The sequence below is a fragment of the Dromiciops gliroides genome, chromosome 2 (assembly GCF_019393635.1).
Source record: "Dromiciops gliroides isolate mDroGli1 chromosome 2, mDroGli1.pri, whole genome shotgun sequence".
NCBI lineage: Eukaryota > Metazoa > Chordata > Mammalia > Microbiotheria > Microbiotheriidae > Dromiciops > Dromiciops gliroides.
The window spans coordinates 648753568-648772951 of record NC_057862.1 but is presented as its reverse complement, the minus strand read 5'-3'; the positions used below and the strand labels follow the sequence as shown (position 1 = coordinate 648772951).

The window sequence follows — 19384 nt, the reverse complement described above, 5'->3', positions numbered from 1 at the left end:
CATCCTGTGCTCTACCCTACAAAACCTTCCTCAAACGTCTTCCACTGAACCCTGGTATTCCATATGATTGGATTAGAAAACTTCTATGCTAGTGATATCTTTTTTCCCTCAGAAATATCATATGTGGACTCATGTATTCCAAAGACGTTTGCAATGTGGCTTTTTTTTTTTTTTTGCCATGAAAATAGAAGACTTAATTTCTTCTATTTTGCTCTAAAATGTCTCCTTTAACTCTAGAGGAGTCCATACCCCTTTGGCCCCTGGCAGCAGAACTGATGGATCTGAAATTTGTTCTGTTGCCAAGTGACTATGGGAAATGTTTCCTGGCCCATTTGATCCCAGAATCAAACGCACCAGGTTAGGGGCCTAGGTATTTTGATCTTCAAGTGAAACCAATATGACAAAAACACATTAGCTCTCGTGCCTTTAGATACAACCGGTGCATTCTAAAACATCGGGCAGCACCAAAGTCCTTAACTAATATAGGTTTTATACACAAGTTGTAGCAGAAAGATCCGGAGGTCAGCTTCAAATTCAAAAGTGAGTATACTCTGATTCTTTCGAGCCTGTGTGACTTAGGTACTTGGTCCAAGGGCCAGACTATGTTCTATGAGTGACATTCTTTAATTGTGCTGCTACCCTGGAGAAGAAAATGGGCATCCTTTATTTTATTTCCTATTAATTAAGTGCAGTCCTTGGTTTCTGGGTAAGATGCCAGGGTGGCTATCACCAAAGCAGCCTTTGGGGCCCTCCCATTACTCTCCTGCCCCAACATGTGGGCTCTCTAGGAGCAGCTGTCACTGGTTCAATATCCATAGTGTTTTAATATTTAAATACCCAAGAATTCTGTCTTTAAGGCAGGTGGCTGGGCCAGGAACATGACAATAAATTTCCATTTCCTTATTTCCTCTATTCTTACAAACAAGGAGGGATAGAAGAGCCCATGAGCACCAATCGATATACCCAACACCATCTTTACCAGCCAAATGGATTCCTCTTTTCATCTGAGTTATTTCATCATGTGGAAATAAGTATAGGCTTATTTCCCTTTGATTGTGAAGACGATAAGGGGATTGGGGCTGCCAGGTTTTTCCTACTTTAAGCATGTTTCAGGGAAGAACTCTCTGCAGATATAAATGATTAAAGAAACACAGGCAAACAGAAAGGAGACAGCGGAAAAATAATCAGGTGGAGGCTTTAGCTTGCCACTGCAGGTGTGAAGTAGTTAAATTTTATTTTTAATTTAAAACTAGAAAACACACTCCCTTCCCCCACTCCCAACCTCTCTCCCCCCTTCCCCCCCCTGCTTTCTTTCTGGCAATGTTACAGTAATTTCCAGGAGAACAGGTGCACAATAAGAGCCCCTAAGCTCATCAGGTGACGAGCACCTGGCGGACGGGACAAATACGGAATATGAAGTTATATTGTTTGTGCTATTAACATCTTATTTATTTAATGAACTAGACACTTAAATAAATCACTCACCATTTCTATCTCTGTTAGTGAGATTCCTGATTAAATAGTACCATCAAAACTCAGCACCGCAGAGCACTCTGCCTTTTGTCGGGATCGGATTAAAGTTAAAGTTGGGTCAGAAAAACTTACTGGCTGAGCCAGCCCTGCCTCCAGCCTCCCTCCCATGTCTTCCACTGAGACAACCCTTTATGAAACAATCTCGTCTCCTCCGAGTCATGAGGCAGGGCAGGGCGGCACAAAGCAAAGTGTGCTGGATTTCAGAGGGTGGGGAATCCTGGGATCCCAGAGCTAGAGCTGGAAGGGATCCCAAACGTCCTCTAGTCCAACCCCCTCATGCTGCAGAGGAGGAGACAGGCCAGGGAGAGTGCAGTGACTTGGCCAAGGTCACATACCTCATAAACATCAAAGTTAAGGACAGAAGTTGGGTCCTTGAATACAGAGCCAGGATTCTTTTCCATTGGCAGCTGGGTGGCAGCATAGTGCTTAGAGCACCAGGCCTGAATTCAAATTTGGCGTCAGACACTTAACAGCTGTATGACCCTGAGAAAGTCACTTCACCCTGTTTGCCTTAGTTTCCTCATTGGTAAAATGAGTTGGAGATGGAAACCTACTATCTCTGCCAAGAAAACCCCAGTTGGGGTCATGGAGGGTCGGCCAAGACTGAAAAATGACTGAACAACAACATTCTTTCCATTGCACTATATTACCCTCATGGTTCTGAATCATAGCTCTGCTATTGCATTTGGGGGGGGGGCAATGGGGGTTAAGTGACTTGCCCAGGGTCACACAGCTAGTAAGTGTCAAGTGCCTGAGGCTGGATTTGAACTCAGGTCCTCCTGAATCCAGGGCCGGTGCTCTATCCACCACACCACCTAGTCACTCCCTCTGCTACTTCATCTCTGAATGACCTTGGGCAAACCGATTCACGTGTATGGATCTCAGCTCCATCATATGATCAGCAAGTGGTTTATCAGAATGGCCAATAAGCCACTCTAGCATCAAAGATAAACCCGGGCACATTGTACCACACTCACTACTAATGCATCCCATTAGACTGTTTATCAGGCAAAGACTATAGGCAGGAATGTGTGCTACGTCTGCCACATGGGCACCCCTGGGTCCTGAGATTCCCACACTCTGGGACAGGCAGTAGAAAGGATGCGGTTGTAGTTTTCACCAGCGAGAAGATGTTCAGGGCCAATGATGGTAAAGTGAAGTGACCCAGACAGTAAAAGAGCCAGTGAATACCAGTGCGGGATTTTATACAAGCTGGTTAGCACAAATACATAAATCAGCTTGGAAAAACGAGGAAGGGGCCAACAGGGATCAAGAACTGTAGTGTAATGAGCCACAGTGGGAATCTGGCATTTTAACTCTGAGGCTCTATCAATTCAGGGGGCTACAGACCTGAGCCAGGGACTCACATAATCCAAAGCCCAACCCGTCCTAAGCAGTTCTCAGAAATGGACCTTCATAGACAAACTAAAGTCACCACAAGGAGCCCGGATTAAATAATCTATAGGGCCCCTTCAAGACTGAAAGAGATGCCTCAGCTCTATTGCATTTCTAAAGCATATATGGTATTTTGACTTTTACATATAGTCTACAATTCAGCTCCTAGAAATTTGGCAAAAATGTCTCTTTGGTCCTGACCGTGGAGGAATATCAAGATGACCCAAAAGGTCAGTTTGACTGCCCCTTTTCTCCCACTGGAGTCCTACTAGGATATCTCCTCATGCAATGGAGATGTCTAGGGGTCCCCAAGTTGGAAAGGCCAGGCAAAGGACTATACGGAAATCCTTTGAAGGCCAGCTCAGCCAAGTTCAGAGACTGGGATGATCAGAGGGTGAGGTTCTTGGCCACAGTCAGCCCATGAAGACTGTCTCCTATGGTGCAGAAGGATTGTGATAAGTGCTGGGATTACCTTTCACTGACATTGTATGTATGTAGGCATCTGTCTCCTCCATTAGATTGTGAGCTCCTTGAAGGCAAGAACCATGTTTTTGCCTCTGTATCCCCAGTACTTAGTACACTATCAGACACATGGTAGGTGCTTAATAAATGCTCACAGATGAGGATGGCATGGCAGTGGAGAGATCACCCAGAGTGGCAAAATCACAGATTCCTAAATGACTAATATATACGTGTCCTCAAAGTCAGACCAGTTTCAAGGACAGAAAACACCAAAGCTACAGACAAACGAATGGTTCATCTGCAATGAGGGCAAACAATTCTAACAATGACAAGATAGTGAGTACAAACTCAGATAAAAAAACAAAACTGCAAGATCAGGACTTATTAGCGGAAGCAATAAGAAAAACACAAAATTCTTATCAGAGAGGAAAAAAATGACATTCATCTAATATGTTAATCACCAAGGAGCAGATGTCCCTTATACAATGATAACTGATAAAGTTTTTCAAAACAAAGCTGTACCACAAGCTAGCTTTCTTTTGCTTTTATATTTTCTCCAGCAAATAATATCTTTTCCCAAAGTATTGAAATGTAAATAATGTTCTCAGGCAGCCTTGCAAGTAGTGCCAAAATTTAACTAGTCCTCAAAAGTATATAGCAGTCCCCTCAAACCTCCCAAAAGGTGCAAGAAGAGGAGATTAAACAAAATAACCTCAAAATTGCCAGCTTAGAATAAGTAATTACTCGCTCTGGTACAAGCAGAATTACATTTCACTCTCTTCATGCCCCCATCCCAACCCCACTCCTCATTGAAGAAAACTATGGGGACCCCATGAACAAGTATTTAGATCGTGAACTGCACCAATGACAAAGATGCTTTGTTGTGGAGAACTAGCTACCCTCATATTCCTTAATAGAATGTAAGCTCCCTGAGGCAAGAATGGTTTCATTTTACTCTTTGTTTTTCTAATGAATAACACAAGGCATGGCACACAGTAGGCACTTAATGTCAGCTGACTGCTAGTGGAATTGCAAATTAGCAGAATATTTTGTGGAAAACAGTCTGGCAGTATACAACAAAAATCACAAAGATAAGCAGACCTTTTGATCCAATAACCAAATTACTAGAACAACATGGATATGCCCAGTGTGTTGACAAAAAGAAAAAAGAAAAATCTGTTATATGTGAATGAGTCTAGACACACACTTATACATATATACACATATTGGCATTATTAGTAGTCGCAAAGAATTGGTAACAACTTAACTTAAATGTACAACAGTTGGTAAATGGCTGAATAAACTATGGTAAATTAATGTAATGGAATACTACAACAACATCAAAATGATAAATAGGAGGACAATAAAGAAATGGGAAAAGATTGATACCATGACTATATTAAAATTAAAACATATACCCAAATACTCAGTGAACCAACAGGAAACAGATAGGAGATACAGAAACTTTACATGTAGAAATTAATTTTTTTAAAGTGTAAATCATTGTAAACATGTTTTTTTTTTATTTGCTGCTGTTTAAAATTATGTCCATAATAATAACTACATTAAAAATAAAGAGGGACAGCTTGCTGGTGCAGTGGATAAACCACCGGCCCTGGATTCAGTAGGACCTGAGTTCAAATATGACCTCAGACACTTGACACACTAGCTGTGTGACCCTGGGCAAGTCACTTAACCCTCATTGCCCCACCAAAAACAAAACAAAAAATAAAGGGGAGGGACAGCTAGGTGGCACAGTGGATAGAGCACCGGCCCTGGAGTCAGGAGTACCTGAATTCAAATCCAGCTTCAGACACTTAACACTTACTAGCTGTGTGACCCTGGGCAAGTCACTTAACCCCAATTGCCTCACTAAAAAGAAAAAAATTAAAAAATAAAGGGGGCAGCTAGGTGGTGCAGTGGATAAAGCACCGGCCCTGGATTCAGGAGAACCTGAGTTCAAATTCAGCCTCAGACACTTGACACTTAACAGCTGTGTGACCCTGGGCAAGTCACTGCCCTGCAAAAAAATAAAATAAAATAAAGGCAGTACCAGACCAGAATGCCAGTTGTCCAGATCAGTGGCCTTAGACTTTTGAGTATGCATATGTGTGTATGTATGTATGTATGTATGTATGTATGTATGTATGTGTATATGCATATGTACACACAAAAATTTATTTAAAGGATTAATCTATATACACCACTATTAAGCCTTTGTTTGTTATCACAAAGACTTGTTTAAAAAGACTGCATACTGGTCTGAACAAGGGGCCAAAGGGATGCGCAATATGAGTTGGAGTAGGCAGGTAGCTGTTTGTAGCCCAGTGTCTTGGGTTTCTCTGATTCCTGCTCAGGATCCCAATCACATGTAAATGTAACTCCAACCACCGGCAATTTGCCTGGGTACATTTCATACTCAGAGCTTGTAACAATTGTTGTCCTAAGGCAAACTCTTTACTTTTTATTTATTTATTTTGGGAGTTGTATTTAACTTTAAACAACTGAGCAGCGAGGTGGTGTAGTGGATAGAGGGCTGGTCCTTGAGTCAGGAAGACTCATCTTCCTGAGTTCAAATGTGGCCTCAGACACTTACTGGCTGTGTGACCTTGGGCAAGTCACTTAACAGTTTGCCTTAGTTTCTTCATCTAGAAAATGATCTGGAGAAGGAAATGACAAACTACTCCACTATCTTTGCCAAGAAAACCCCAAATGGGGTCACAAGAGTTGGACGTCACTGAAAAATGACACAGCTTTAAACAACAAAATATTTACATTTAAAAATTAATGTGAAAAAAAAAATTAATGTGTATCTCTCTCTATCTATCTATCTATCTATCTATCTATCTATCTATATAAATCTATAGAGATATTTATATATACATATATATATAAAAATATGTCCATGAAAAATTATTACCTGCTTCCTGTATCTACCTTCCCATCTTCTATTTGTCAATTCACTTCTGGATTTGTACAGTTTTTTTTTTTTTTTTAAATGGAAGTATTCTATTATGCCAGTGACTGAGAGAATGACACTAAAGATGGGTTGATGTATCATTTCTCTCTTTCCTTAGTACTCCAGTGATATTTGGACTAATCGCCCTTACCATCAGCCCTGATGCGGCACCCTCTCTATCACTTGGCTTTATTTGACCTATGTGTATGTGTGTTGTATATACACACACCCGTGTATATATACACACATGCATGTATATATATGTACACAGACGTGTGTGTTGTCTTCCTCTATTAGACTGTGAACAGCTTAAGAATTGGGACCATTTGGAATTTCTTTTGGTATCCAAAAAAATGCCTTTTTATTCATTCATATTTTACTCAGGCATTCGAGTGTAACCTTAAATGTTTCATACAGGAAATAGTTGGAGAGGATGAAAGAACTAGGATTTTCCTAGTCCTTTTCTGGGTAAAGAAAGCCCTTAATTTTTTCTGGGGGGCAGCTAGGTGGCACAGTGGATAAAGCACCAGCTCTGGATTCAGAAAGACCTGAGTTCAAATGTGGCCTCAGACACTTGACATTTACTAGCTGTGTGACCAAGTGGGAAAGTTGCTTAACCCTCACTGCCCCACCCCCCCAAATATATAATTTTCTGAATTTCCCCCCATAAAATGACAACGAATGCGATTCAATTCCTCTTCCTCTTTGCTCACGAAAATCCTACTCACCCTTTCATTAGGTTCCAGATCAATCAAGTCATTCCTCAATTACTCTAGTCACACTGATATTTCTCTTCTATACAGATAGGTGGGTGGGTGGGTGGCTGGCTAGATGGATGGATGGACAGACTCATAATGCCTTTCTCTCTATATATAGTTCCTCCCTCTCTTACAACCTTAAATCTCACATCTACAATTGTCTATTACACATCTCAAAATGAATGCTGTATAAACATTTTAAATTCGACATGTTCAAAATTGAACTAATTATCTCCACCCCCCCCCAACCCTCTCCTCTTCCTAATTTATTAGTGAAGTTGCTTCTACTCTCCCAGTCACCCCAGATTGAAATCTAGGTGTCAGACTCAACTCCTTAGTGTCTCTCATCCTTCATTTCCAAACTACTGCCAGATCCTCTCCGAAGAGTCCCCATCTCTCCTCTGAATTTCCAGCACCACAATTAGTCAATCATGCTGAGGTCATCTGGACTTTTTCTCGACACTAGACTTCAGTGACTCAGGAGGAGAGAGTGAAGCTGATGACTTTGGGCTACTCTGCCTCACTTCAATCCAACTCATGCACAAGTCAAGAATTGACCCTGTGATGTCATTGGTCCTCTTTGAAAACGAAGGATGAACAACAGTTAGTCAGTCAGTCAATAACCATTTGTTTAGGGGCCTACTCCATGCCAGGCACTCTGCCAATCCCTGGGGATGCAGAAAGAGGCAAGGAAACAAGTCCCTCCCTCAAGGAGCTCACAATGTACTGGGGACCACATGCAAACAAATAAATACAAAGCAAGCTCTCTACAGGATAAAAAGGAAATAACAGAGGGAAGATACTAGAATTATAGGGGCTGAGAAAGGCTTCTTGTAAACTATGGGATTCTGGGGAGGGACTTAGAGGAAGCCAAGGAAGTCAGTATTGTTCTACTACAAGAAGGATAATTATGGGGCAGCTAGGTGGCGCAGTGGATAGAGCACTGGCTCTGGAATCAGGAGGACCTGAGTTCAAATCTGACCTCAGACATTTGACACTTACTAACTGTGTGATCCTGGGCAAGTCACTTAACTCCAATTGCCTCACCAAAAAAAAAGAAAGAAAGAAAGAAAGAAAAGAATAATTATTATCAACATTTATGTACCAACAACTATGTTTGAGGCGTTGTGTTAAGAGCCTTATAAATATTTTCTTATTTGATCCTTACAACAACCTGAAAGGGTAGGTACTATACAGCTGGGGAAACTGAGGAAAATAGGGTTAAGTTATTTGCCCAAGATCATACAGCTAGTAAGTGTCTGGGACTGAATTTGAACTCGGGTTTTCCTGACTCCAGGCCTGGCACTCTATCCACTGTACCAACTAGTTACCTAAGTAAGTATTTACTTATACTTAATACACTATAGTGTAGACCCGCATCACCCCACACCTGGAGTATTACAATAGTCTTCTGGTTGTTCTCCCTATCTCAAGTCTCTCTCTATTCCAAGCCATCCTCCATTTGGCTATCAAAGTGATCCTCCTAAAGAGCAGGTAGACCATGCCACTAACAGTCAATAAACTCGAGTAGTTCCCTCTTGGACAGCTAGGTGGTGCAGTGGATATAGAGTGCCAGCCCTGGAGTCAAGTGAAAATGAGTTCAAATCCAGCCACAGATGCTTACTGGGTAACCACCACCTGTTTGTCTCATAATGTGATGCCTTTGTCCCTTTGCAGTCTTCTTAAGCCCAATTCCCCTCCGTACACTCAACAATCCCAATATCTCTTTGCTGTTACTCACAAAAGACACACTGTCTCTCAGCTCCAAGTATTCTCTCTGGCTGCCCCCCCATGCCTACAACACTCTCCTTCCTCACCTCTGCCTCCTGGCTTCTTCCAAGACTTACATTCTGCAAGAAGCTTTCCTTAGATATCCTTAATCTCACTCTGATATTATCTCCAATTTATCTCACACACACATATATGCATGTGTGTATGTGCGGTACACATCTAATATCTGTCTATCGCTATAGCTGTAAATCTATTTGTCTTGTACTCCACCTGCACTTATCCGTGTACACCACTACTGGTGTATTATCTCCTATTAGCTCATGAGCTTCTTTTAGGCAGGTACTTTTGATATCTTTCTTTGTATCCGTAGCAATTAGTAACATACCAGGCATATAATAAATACTAACTTTGCTTTTCCAAATCACACTAATACCTAATTAGTTACTACCTTGCATTGTTCTCTGATTTTGACTTGTGTGTTAGTCTTATGGAAAGTTCCTTAAAGCCAAGAACTGGATTTAAGAATAATCCTAGGGGGGCAGCTAGATGGCGCAGTGGTTAAAGCGCTGGCCCTGGATTCAGGAGTACCTGAGTTCAAATCCAGCCTCAGACACTTAACACTTACTAGCTGTGTGACCCTGGGCAAGTCACTTAACCCCCATTGTCCCGCAAAACAAAACAAAACAAAACAAAAAAGAATAATCCTAGAATAAGCATTTTAAAAACAGGATGTCCAATGTGCAGACACCTCTACGGTACCTTAGTTCCATTCTGGTCCCCTTGGGCATGAATGGTGTAAGGTTGGCTCTCGTTCCTAGAGTTCTCAGAGACAATGCGCACCTCTACTCCAGGTAATGGAGTACCCACAGAACCTGTAGGAAAAGGGGGGAAAGGGAGAAAGGAAAGAAAATTCATTTTACATGGAAGAAACCAGACTGATGGAAAACCTTGTCCCCCAAAACCTTCATGAGCTGCACTCATAAGGGGAAACCTACCTACCTATGGGAAACTTCATATCATTAAGATGCCAAGTGGCTTTAGCATTCCATCCACACATATTAGTAAAATCATAATCTCAAAGCATGATCCAAAGCACTTCTTGAACAGTGTGCCAGCTATGAAAGAGATGCTTTTCACCATCTACTTACATCAGAAACACAGTTCTACAGTTCTGATCTCAAGCATCCTTGTGGGCCTATGTGTGTACAAGAAAAAATGAGAAATGACTGCTACATAGTTCATCACTTGTGGGCCACCCTGAATTGACAGGAAAGGCAAGGCTGAACAATGTAAGAATCGGAAAGGATTATCTTGGTTTTCTATTACATCAAGACATCGTGTATAAAACACAATAGGAACACACCAAGAGTTCAAAACACTCACTAATCTGTAGGTTTCATTTTTCAAAGCAAGAGAAATCTGACATAGTGTCAAGAATGATTGCTTAATAAGTTGTAAGATAGTTCACTGATCCAGTATGCCCCAAGTCTGTAGTGTCCAAGACTCTAACAGTCCACTTTAATAAGCATCCTTCATGGATAAGAATGAGGACCCCTGAAGAAAATCATGGAACAGAGTTGGCTTTATTTAGATAACTGGAGCCTGGAAAAAGCCATTTGGAAACTTACTTAACTAAACATTAAGAGGGAGATGCAGAGGGACTAGACCCATGATTTCACTGGTATAGAGAAATCTCAGAAAAGGAAACTCCCTCCACAAATGCTGCTTTTCCTTCTTGGCAACTGATAGATTTATTTAAAAAAAATAAACAATTTTATTTAAAATTGAGTTCCAAATTTTATTCCTACTTCCCTCCCTCTCCATCCCCTCCTGAGTTGGTAAGCAATCAGTTATACTTTATACATGTGCAATTATGTAAAACATTGCCATATTAGTCATTTTGTATGAGAAAACTTGGATAAAAGGAAAAATGAAAGAAAGTGAAAATAGCATGCTTCAGTTTGTGTTCAATATCAGTCCTTTCTTTAGAGGTGGATAGTATGTTTCATCAATAGTCATTTGGGACTGTCTTGGAAAATTGTATTGCTGAGAAGAGTTAAGTCATTCACAGTTCTTCATTAAACAATATTGCTGTCACTGTGTACAATATTCTCTGGGTTCTGCTCACTTCACTTTGCATCAGTTCATACAAGTCTTTCCAGGCTTTTCTGAAATCATCCTGTTTGTCATTTCTTATAGCCCAATAATATTCCATTACAACTTTATACCACAGCTTGTTTAGCCATTCCCCAACTGATGGGCATTCCCTTAATTTCCAATTCCTAGCCACCACAAAAAAAGAACAGTTAAAATTTTTTTTTATACGAGTAAGTCTTTTTCTCTTTTTGGGGATGACAATGGACAGTTTTAGAGAGTTGCAAGGTTCCATGACCTACCCTAAGTCACACAGCTTGTATATCTTGGAGGCAGGACCTGAAGTCAGGTTTCCTTGCCTCTGAGACCAATTTTCAATCCATTCTGCTAATGCTGCCTCTCATAAGCATTCATGGTACATGAAAAGTCTCTTATTAGAAGCACTTCTTTTAAATAATTTCCAACTAATGGGGGAAGGAAAAAAAAGAAAGAAAAGAAGAGAAGGAAAGGGGACAAAAAGAAGGAAGATAAATAAGAAGCAAGGAGATAATTCTACACCCTTCCTAGATAATCTGTTCCAAGGCTTAATGACACTTACTCTCGGTAAATTCTTTATATAGAATTCCAATTCTTCTTGCTAAAATTAGAGTCTATTTCTTTTTGCTTTGTCCTTTTTGTGGCCAGTTTGTTCCTAAAGAGGAGAAAGCTAATGAGGTTTGGAGTCTGATTCCTTTAAATTCCAGTTTGTTGCACTCAGTTCCAAAACTATTCAACACCACCCTTCCTTCCCCCAGTAGTTATCTTGCAAATTTACATCACTGATGCCAAGAGAAAGTGGAAAGACCAGCACAAATGCATCACCACCACTTTGAGAAGGATGCAAAGCTGCTGGTCAGTAGCATTATCTCAGCATGTAAAAGAAGGCACAAGATATCTTTTTCTTCTTCTAAGTGATTCCAGTGGTTCTAAGCTTTTCTTCCCAAATCCCATTTTTGGGGCTTGACCCCAATAACAACAACAACCATTTATTAAATATCCACTAAGTGTGAAGCAGTGCCTTAGGTGCTGGGGAGAAATAGAGTATCTGGATAAGACACGATCTCTGTTTTCATGGAGGGGATCATTAATTTAGTAGGCTATAGATATTTCTTGTTGTCAGGATGGCTAGGAGGTACAGTGGATAGTACCAGGCCAGAAGTCAAGAAGACCCATCTTCTTGATTTCAAATCTAGCCTCAGACCAGCTGTGTGACCCTGGATAAGTCACCTCTGTTGGCCTTGGTTTCCTCGACTGTAAAATGAGCTGGAGAAGGAAATGGCAAACCACTCCAGTATCTGCCCAAGAAAACTCTAAATGGGGTTATAAGGTATCAAAATGACTGAAAGGACTGAACAACAACAAAAAGAGAGTTATAAGGAAGGTACTATGGGAAGTCCAAGACAGGTCCTTTTCAACCACAGGATCAGGGAAGACCAAGGAAATTACTCGTGGTGTCCGAATGCCATGTTCCTAATTATACATCCCTACACTATTTATTCCATATATTTATTTATACATATTTATCCCTATAATATTATTCCATAATAAGTACTATAATGCTGACTCATACTCAGTTTATGGTATACTTTGGTCTTCTCATATTTTTCTAACATACATATGGTACAATTAAAATTAGCAAAGCTGATCTTTTTTCTTTTTTTAATTTCCTTGGTCTTCAGTACCTGAGGTCTACTACCTTATTTTAATGTGTGTATATGTCCACAGGCAGACACAGCTATGAACAGGAATAGGACAGGGAAAATGTTTTAAGGAAGAGGAAAGAACAGGATCAAGAAAACTTGTAAGATATGGCTTCTGAAAACTGTGACAACCTATCATCTTGGCATTTGTGTGTTAAAATGAAGAAGGGCACTTTGGCAGGCTAAGCTAACTAGATTTCAAGATCAACGTTCACTGTTACTGTTAACAATTTTTACCTGTCTGGTATCTGCTCTTTTATTTTCTAGCCAGAAATCTCTTTTTTGTTGCCTTAAAGAGGCAGGATGCAGAGACTGGGGGAGGGGGGGAAGGGAGGGAGAGATGAGGGGGAGGGAGAGTTTATGAGTCTGAATATTGAGAAGCCATCATACACCAGAAATTGATTTATTATCTTCTGGAACAGGTTAGATATGATAACAAAAAAAAGTACCTGTCAAAGAAAAAGAATTCCAGAAACCTAAGTTATCAAACAGAATATGATTATTCCACTAGAAGGCTGTTGATCAGTTTATACAAAATTTTACCGTATCTTTAACCATCCACTTCTTGGGAAATGAAATTCATTTTTCTCTCTGCTTTCTTCTCAGTATATTCTTTAACACTGATATAATAGCACCTACTCTATTCCTGAGTCATGGTAGAAAAGGCTCAGTGGGCAAAAGGCCCAGAAGGGCAATAACCTATGCCAAAATGGAAGTATTTCAGCAGCCTGGATCAGTGAGCATCCTTCTGACAGGTATGGATTAACTCTATGCATTGGTAGCCGGAAGGGGCTATGGAGAGAAAGGCAGTGGAGGGAGCAAAGGAGAACTTTGGTAGCTATCAGAAAGCAACCAGAGGCACCCTTTGCCAGGAATACTGGATATGTCATCAGTGAAAGGAACCTTATCCTCTACCTCTTTAAGTCATTGCTGCATCTAAACGGCCCACCCACAGGGTTGTCAGATTGGGTCCAGCCCCAACAAAACGAAACACATAGTCTCTGTTTTCTTGGGGAGTCCTTTTGGCTTTCCTGGTTTTACAATAGTAGATAAAGCGATCGCCCCAGGCCCCTGCTTGCTTCCTATATATTTTTCCCTTCCCAAAAGTGTCCAGCAAAATGGAAAAGGCACTCAACGCTATGATAGCTGATGATCTGACCCAGTCACTAACAGGAATCAAAATGATGAAAAGTGTCCTGGGGGTAGCTAGGTGGTGCAGTGGATAGAGCACCTGCCCTGGATTCAAGAGGACCTGAGTTCAAATCCGACCTCAGACACTTGACAGTTACTAGCTGCGTGACTCTGGGCAAGTCACTTAACCCTCATTGCCCTGAAAAAAAAAGCCATGGTTAGTTTCTGGCTCCACTGTTTGTCTTACCCTTTATCTAGGCACCACAGAGAAAGGAAAAGAGTAGAAGAAAAGCACTATCCCAGAACCGATGCCCCAGGTGTAACAAGATATAGACACTCATTCATAGCAGGTGCTGCCAGTTCCTGTCATTACTGACATGAACCATTTGGGTTTTTTAAAAGCCAACCTGTCTTTCCATGGCCAGGAACACCTCTTCCTACCTTCCCTCAATGCCCCTACTGATATTTGTTTCTTTTTCTTTTTTTTGTTTTCAACACAACCAACCAGACACACCCATAAAATCCCTTCCTTGGCTCTGAACATGCTTATCTCCAGCTTTGTTCAGAAAGGGTGTTTTTCCCCCTCTTCCAAAAGCAAAAGTTACAAACCGTTGAGAAACGAGATCTATAATGAAAGTGCTGACAGAATCTTAATTATAGCATCACAAATGCAACAATATAATTAAAATCTCCAGGCAAAGATAATGACTTGAGTTTCACAGGCCCTGTGATATTTTAAAATAAAGTTCACACTGGTAACTAACGGCTCAGACCTCAAGCAGATGGTAAGCATAAACTAGGCCCAGTGTCTCCCTCCCAGCCCCCCTCCATTCTGGGGCACGTTCTGAGCCGAAGCTGAGACCACTACACCTTCTTCCCTCCTTTTTCCACGCTAGTCCAAGGCTCATGAAGCTTAAGAAATGTTGGCAGCCTGCCCACTGAGTGTCAAACTCCAGGCAGCAGTCACAGGAAGAAGTGACACTATTATTCTTCCAACAGTTCTCCTCCCTTTAAAAAAGTTGTCAGCTCTTCCCAGATAAATTTAATTGGCCCTGCGGTCTCTGTCCCCCTGGTATCTGGGGACCTTGATGCGGTTATATGCGGTTGTGTCCTGGGAGAATTGAAACAGGCCAACGATAAGGTACTCAGTGAGCTCACTGTCAACAATACAAGGAGTCCCGCTGTAGGAGCTATTAGCCGCCTCTGATCTAAGCCTCCAATTAAAGTGGTGATTAGGCCCAGTGAGGCATTCGGACCATGAATTATTCATCTCCCTTCACAGTAATAGCACCAGGGGGATTAGAAGGAGAACTGGTGAAAACAGAGGCATTTTAAACAGGGCTTTAACCATATACAAGCAAACATAGCTTTCACATCTTTTTTTTTTCCCCTTTTTCAACTTCACCCCCTTGTCCCTCAATTTTTTTTTTAAGATTTCAGAGAATCATGCAATAATCTCAGACTGGAAAGAGACTTTAGAAGTCATCAATGAATGATTGGGGTGGGGGAAGGAACACTGGATTTGGAGACACGTGCCCTGGGTTCGAATCCTAGCTCAGTGATTTATTCTGTCAACTTTGGGCAAGTCACCTTCTCTTTCTGGGCCTCAATTTTCTCTTCCGTTAAATGGAAATGGTCAGATGGTGCCTAAGGCCCTTTCCATGTCTGAATGTCTAGAATGAGCTAACCAAAGCTGCAAGGGGCACAGAAGCAAGGAGCACATTAAGTGACCTGAGCCACGTCAGCCAAAAAACCATTTAGAAGCCCTGGGAAATTGCTGAAGGGATTTTTTTTTTTTTGGTTGCTGTTTCTCAGCAGGCAGAAAGAGTCTAGTTCAAGGAGATTTGTTTTTCCATTATGGGGTAAGTCTCTGTTAGAATTGGGGTAACCCTATATCAGATTGCCTGCTGTCTAGGGGAGGGGGGAGAAAAAATGGAAATTGGAAATCTTATATAAACAAATGCTGAAAACTACCTCTATATGTAACTGGAAAATAATAAAATACTTTAAAAAGTAATTGGGGTGACCATATAATGTGTAAGAGGACAATGCACGGACTCCAAGTGATCAGTGAGTGGGACTTGGGATCCCTCAAGCCTCCAAGAAACCTCATGATCTAAGGGATTAAAAGTAAACTGAGAAAGGCTAGGAGAGTTAGGGAGAAGAAGAGCCAGGGGAGCCTGCAAGTCTGATCTCTTGAGGCAGGTACTTCTGAAAAATCACCTATTTTTGTTGATGCTCATAATGAACGTAATACAGTATCTTGGATGGGGTCTTATGTTTTCCCTTAAAACCAAAGGACCAACATAAGAATCAAATCTGTCACAAAGCCAATTTTGTCATTCTAGTGGTTTAAGGTAAAAGGACAAACGATTACAATTTAATTCACAATTCCAGGAGTCAGAGAACATTCCCCATTCCTTCCCCTCGTTTTTCCACTCACTGTCTTTGTGTCTTGAGTAAATGCTTTAAAGCCAGTAATTTAGGATTTCAAGAATTTCTGCACTATAATTTCTTTCCAGATAAACTTTCCATTTTCAGAAGTGTATAATCACTTGCCTTGCCTCAATTAGTGGAGAGTTACAATGATCATTTTGCAATGAAGGTGATAATGGGGACAGCGGATGATCACTGGGTCCGGTGAGCTCAGCCTTGCAATCTGTCTAACATTCATCCCCCAGCGGTGGGTTCTTTCTTTAAGTGTCTGGGTAATTCTGACTTCAATATGCCTAGGTTGCAGCTCCCACATTTGCCGTGGGGAATCTGCTCTATACTTTAATTACCCTTTGTGTAAAGAACTTTCTCTTTGGCTCCCTCAGTGCCTGCTCCTTTCAGAGTCTCAGCCTCTTATCCTTTCTAATAATGATGGCCCATGAGGCCCCTTGCCATCCTCCTTGTCTTTTTCAAATCCTGGATATCCTGCAGGTGTCTAGGGGTGTATACACTGCCCTCAATAGGATCTTGCCTACATCATGTTCTAATCTATGTTCTGTCCCTGTTTCAGATTGGGGTGGCACTTTCATTCCAATAAGCTTAGGATGGAGAGAGGCAGTGTGCTACTTTAAGTCAAGTGACACGAGCTGATGGTCCTGCTCTTTCAAATTTCATCCAGTTGAATGATGCTTATCCAAGGAATTCCAATTATTAAAGTGGAATCATTTCACAGAAGGGATGCAGTATAGGTACAATGGATAGAACACTGGATTGGGAGTTGAGAGACCCAAAGTTCTGCCCAAATATGAAAGATCTTCCACCCAATGGGCTAGGCAATTCATCTTTCTTGCCTCTATTTCCTTACCTGTATAAAATTGGAGTTGAGCTAGAATTAGGGGTTCTTAATCTAGGGTCTATAAACGTGATTTTTTTTTAAGTGAGGCAATTGGGGGTAAGTGACTTGCCCAGGGTCACACAGCTAGTAAGTGTCTGAGGCTGGATTTGAACTCAGGTACTCCTGACTCCAGGGCCAGTGCTCTATCCACTGCCACCTAGCTGCCCCTATAAACTTGATTTTTAAATTTGTTGATAAGTGTATTTGAACATAATTGGTTCCCTTTGTAGTCCCATGTATTTTATTTTATACATCTGTAAGAAAGGGTCTATAGGCTTTGCCAGGCTGGCCCAAGGGGCCCAGCACACAAAAAAGGCTAAGAGCCCCTGCATTAAATAATCTTTGGGACCTATTTTCACTCTAAAAGTCTCTGACTCAATGGATATCATACTCAAACTGCAAATCATAACCTCCCATATATGAACTAAAGACATGGAATCTTGGCAATAGGATCAATACTCCAGCTTAGCCATGAGGAGAACTAAAATTCACAAACAACCTAACTGGAAACTCCTTCCCCCCAGAGCTTATTGAAGAGTTTGTAACACCTTGAGATGAACAGGATCAAGCTCCTTCCCATATGTGGAAGGCAACACAATAACATAGTAAAACAGACTGAGCGGGGAAAAAAAGTGGTCAGAGGCCTCTACAATACATAACCTAGACAATTAGTCCCATAATAATGAAAAGCTAAATGCAGGGGCAGCTAGGTGGCTCAGTGGATAAAGCACTGGCCCTGGATTCAGGAGGACCTGAGTTCAAATCCAGCCTCAGACACTTGACACTTACTAGCTGTGTGACCCTGGGCAAGTCACTTAACCCTCATTGCCCCCCCCCAACACACACACACACACACACACACACACACAAAGAACAAAAGAAAAGCTAAATGCACCTTGAAGTAGGACGATGCTAAAACCCACCTTTAACCAGGGACACAAAGTCTTTCTTTCTCTGATTTAGTCTTGGGTGGTTAGTCTAAGTGAACTTGGCTATAATTTTGCCCAAGGCTCATGTTTCCCTACTCAACTGATGTTATGTAAATAAATAAGTTCAGTGCTTAAAAGCCTGGTTACCACCCCATTTCCTGTTCCAACATGGCTAGCTCCAACTCCTTGGTTTTTGTTTACATCTAGTTCTTAACCTGTCAAAGTTTAACTACTGACACTGTGTCTCTATGGATTAGACTTTGAAAGGCAGTAAAAGTAAATTATCACAATGGTCTCACCTTTCCCTAATTCTTCTGAGCACATGTCAGTGGAGCTAACCAAGTTCATCAAGCATGACCTCCGATTCAGTAATTCCATGCAAACTAGATAATGGGCACTTGTCCAAGAAGGGAGTGAGAGAAATGTGAACAATTCAGTTTGGCCTAGTAAGTGCAGGGACAAACACTAGATTTGCAACAATACAGGAAACAGGTGGAGGGAATTTCAGAACTTACCTGTGCAAGATTTTGCCTTTTGGGAAGCAGTTGATTAGGGAAAAAAAATCTTTGTATCAAGTTTCTTGGATAAGGGCTTGGTATCTATGATATATGGCCAACTAAGAGAAATATATGCCATTTCCCAGGAGATAAGTGGTCAAGGCATATAGACAAATACTTCTCAAAAGAAGAATTGCAAACAATTAATAATCACATGAAAGAATGCTCCCAATCACTAATAATAAGAGAAACACAAATCAAAAGAAGCTGACTTTTCACTTCACACCCAACAGACTGGCAAAGATGACAGAAGATGAGAATGCTCAGTGTTGGAGCCTCCGTGGAAGACAGGAACATGAACTATGGGTGAAGCTATGAATGAGTACAACTATTCTGGACATTTAGCATTATGCAAATAAAGTGCTTTACATATGTTTTCACATGTCTACACAATAATCCTGTGAGGTAAGTGCTATTACTATCTCCATTTTACAGACAAGGAAACTGAGGCACAGAAGGATTAAGTGACTTTCCCAGGGTCACACAGCTAGTAAATACCTCAGGTGGGATTCAAACTCAGGTCTTCCTGACCCCAAGCCATCACTCTATCCATGGTACCATCTACCCTTTGGATTGATAATTGGTTTTTCTCTAACTTTAGTATGCTGGGTTATAGTAGAAGGAACAGTCTTCTGTGAGTCAAGGAGAACCAGATTCTAGTCCCAGCCCTATCACTAACTAGGTTTAGTTGTATTCACAAATTTTCTTTGTGCTTTGGCAGATCAATTCCCAAATACTTCATATATTTAAGTTATAAGTCAATATAAT

General features: G+C 41.1%; 1 protein-coding gene across 1 annotated transcript in view; it reads right to left on the bottom strand.

The window, feature by feature from the left end:
- The window catches only part of ACSF3 (acyl-CoA synthetase family member 3), a 268701-nt gene that overhangs the window by 132043 nt on the left and 117274 nt on the right, over positions 1–19384 (bottom strand). The window contains 1 exon segment of the mRNA XM_043981199.1: positions 9598–9710. Coding sequence (XP_043837134.1) covers positions 9598–9710 — 113 coding nt within the window.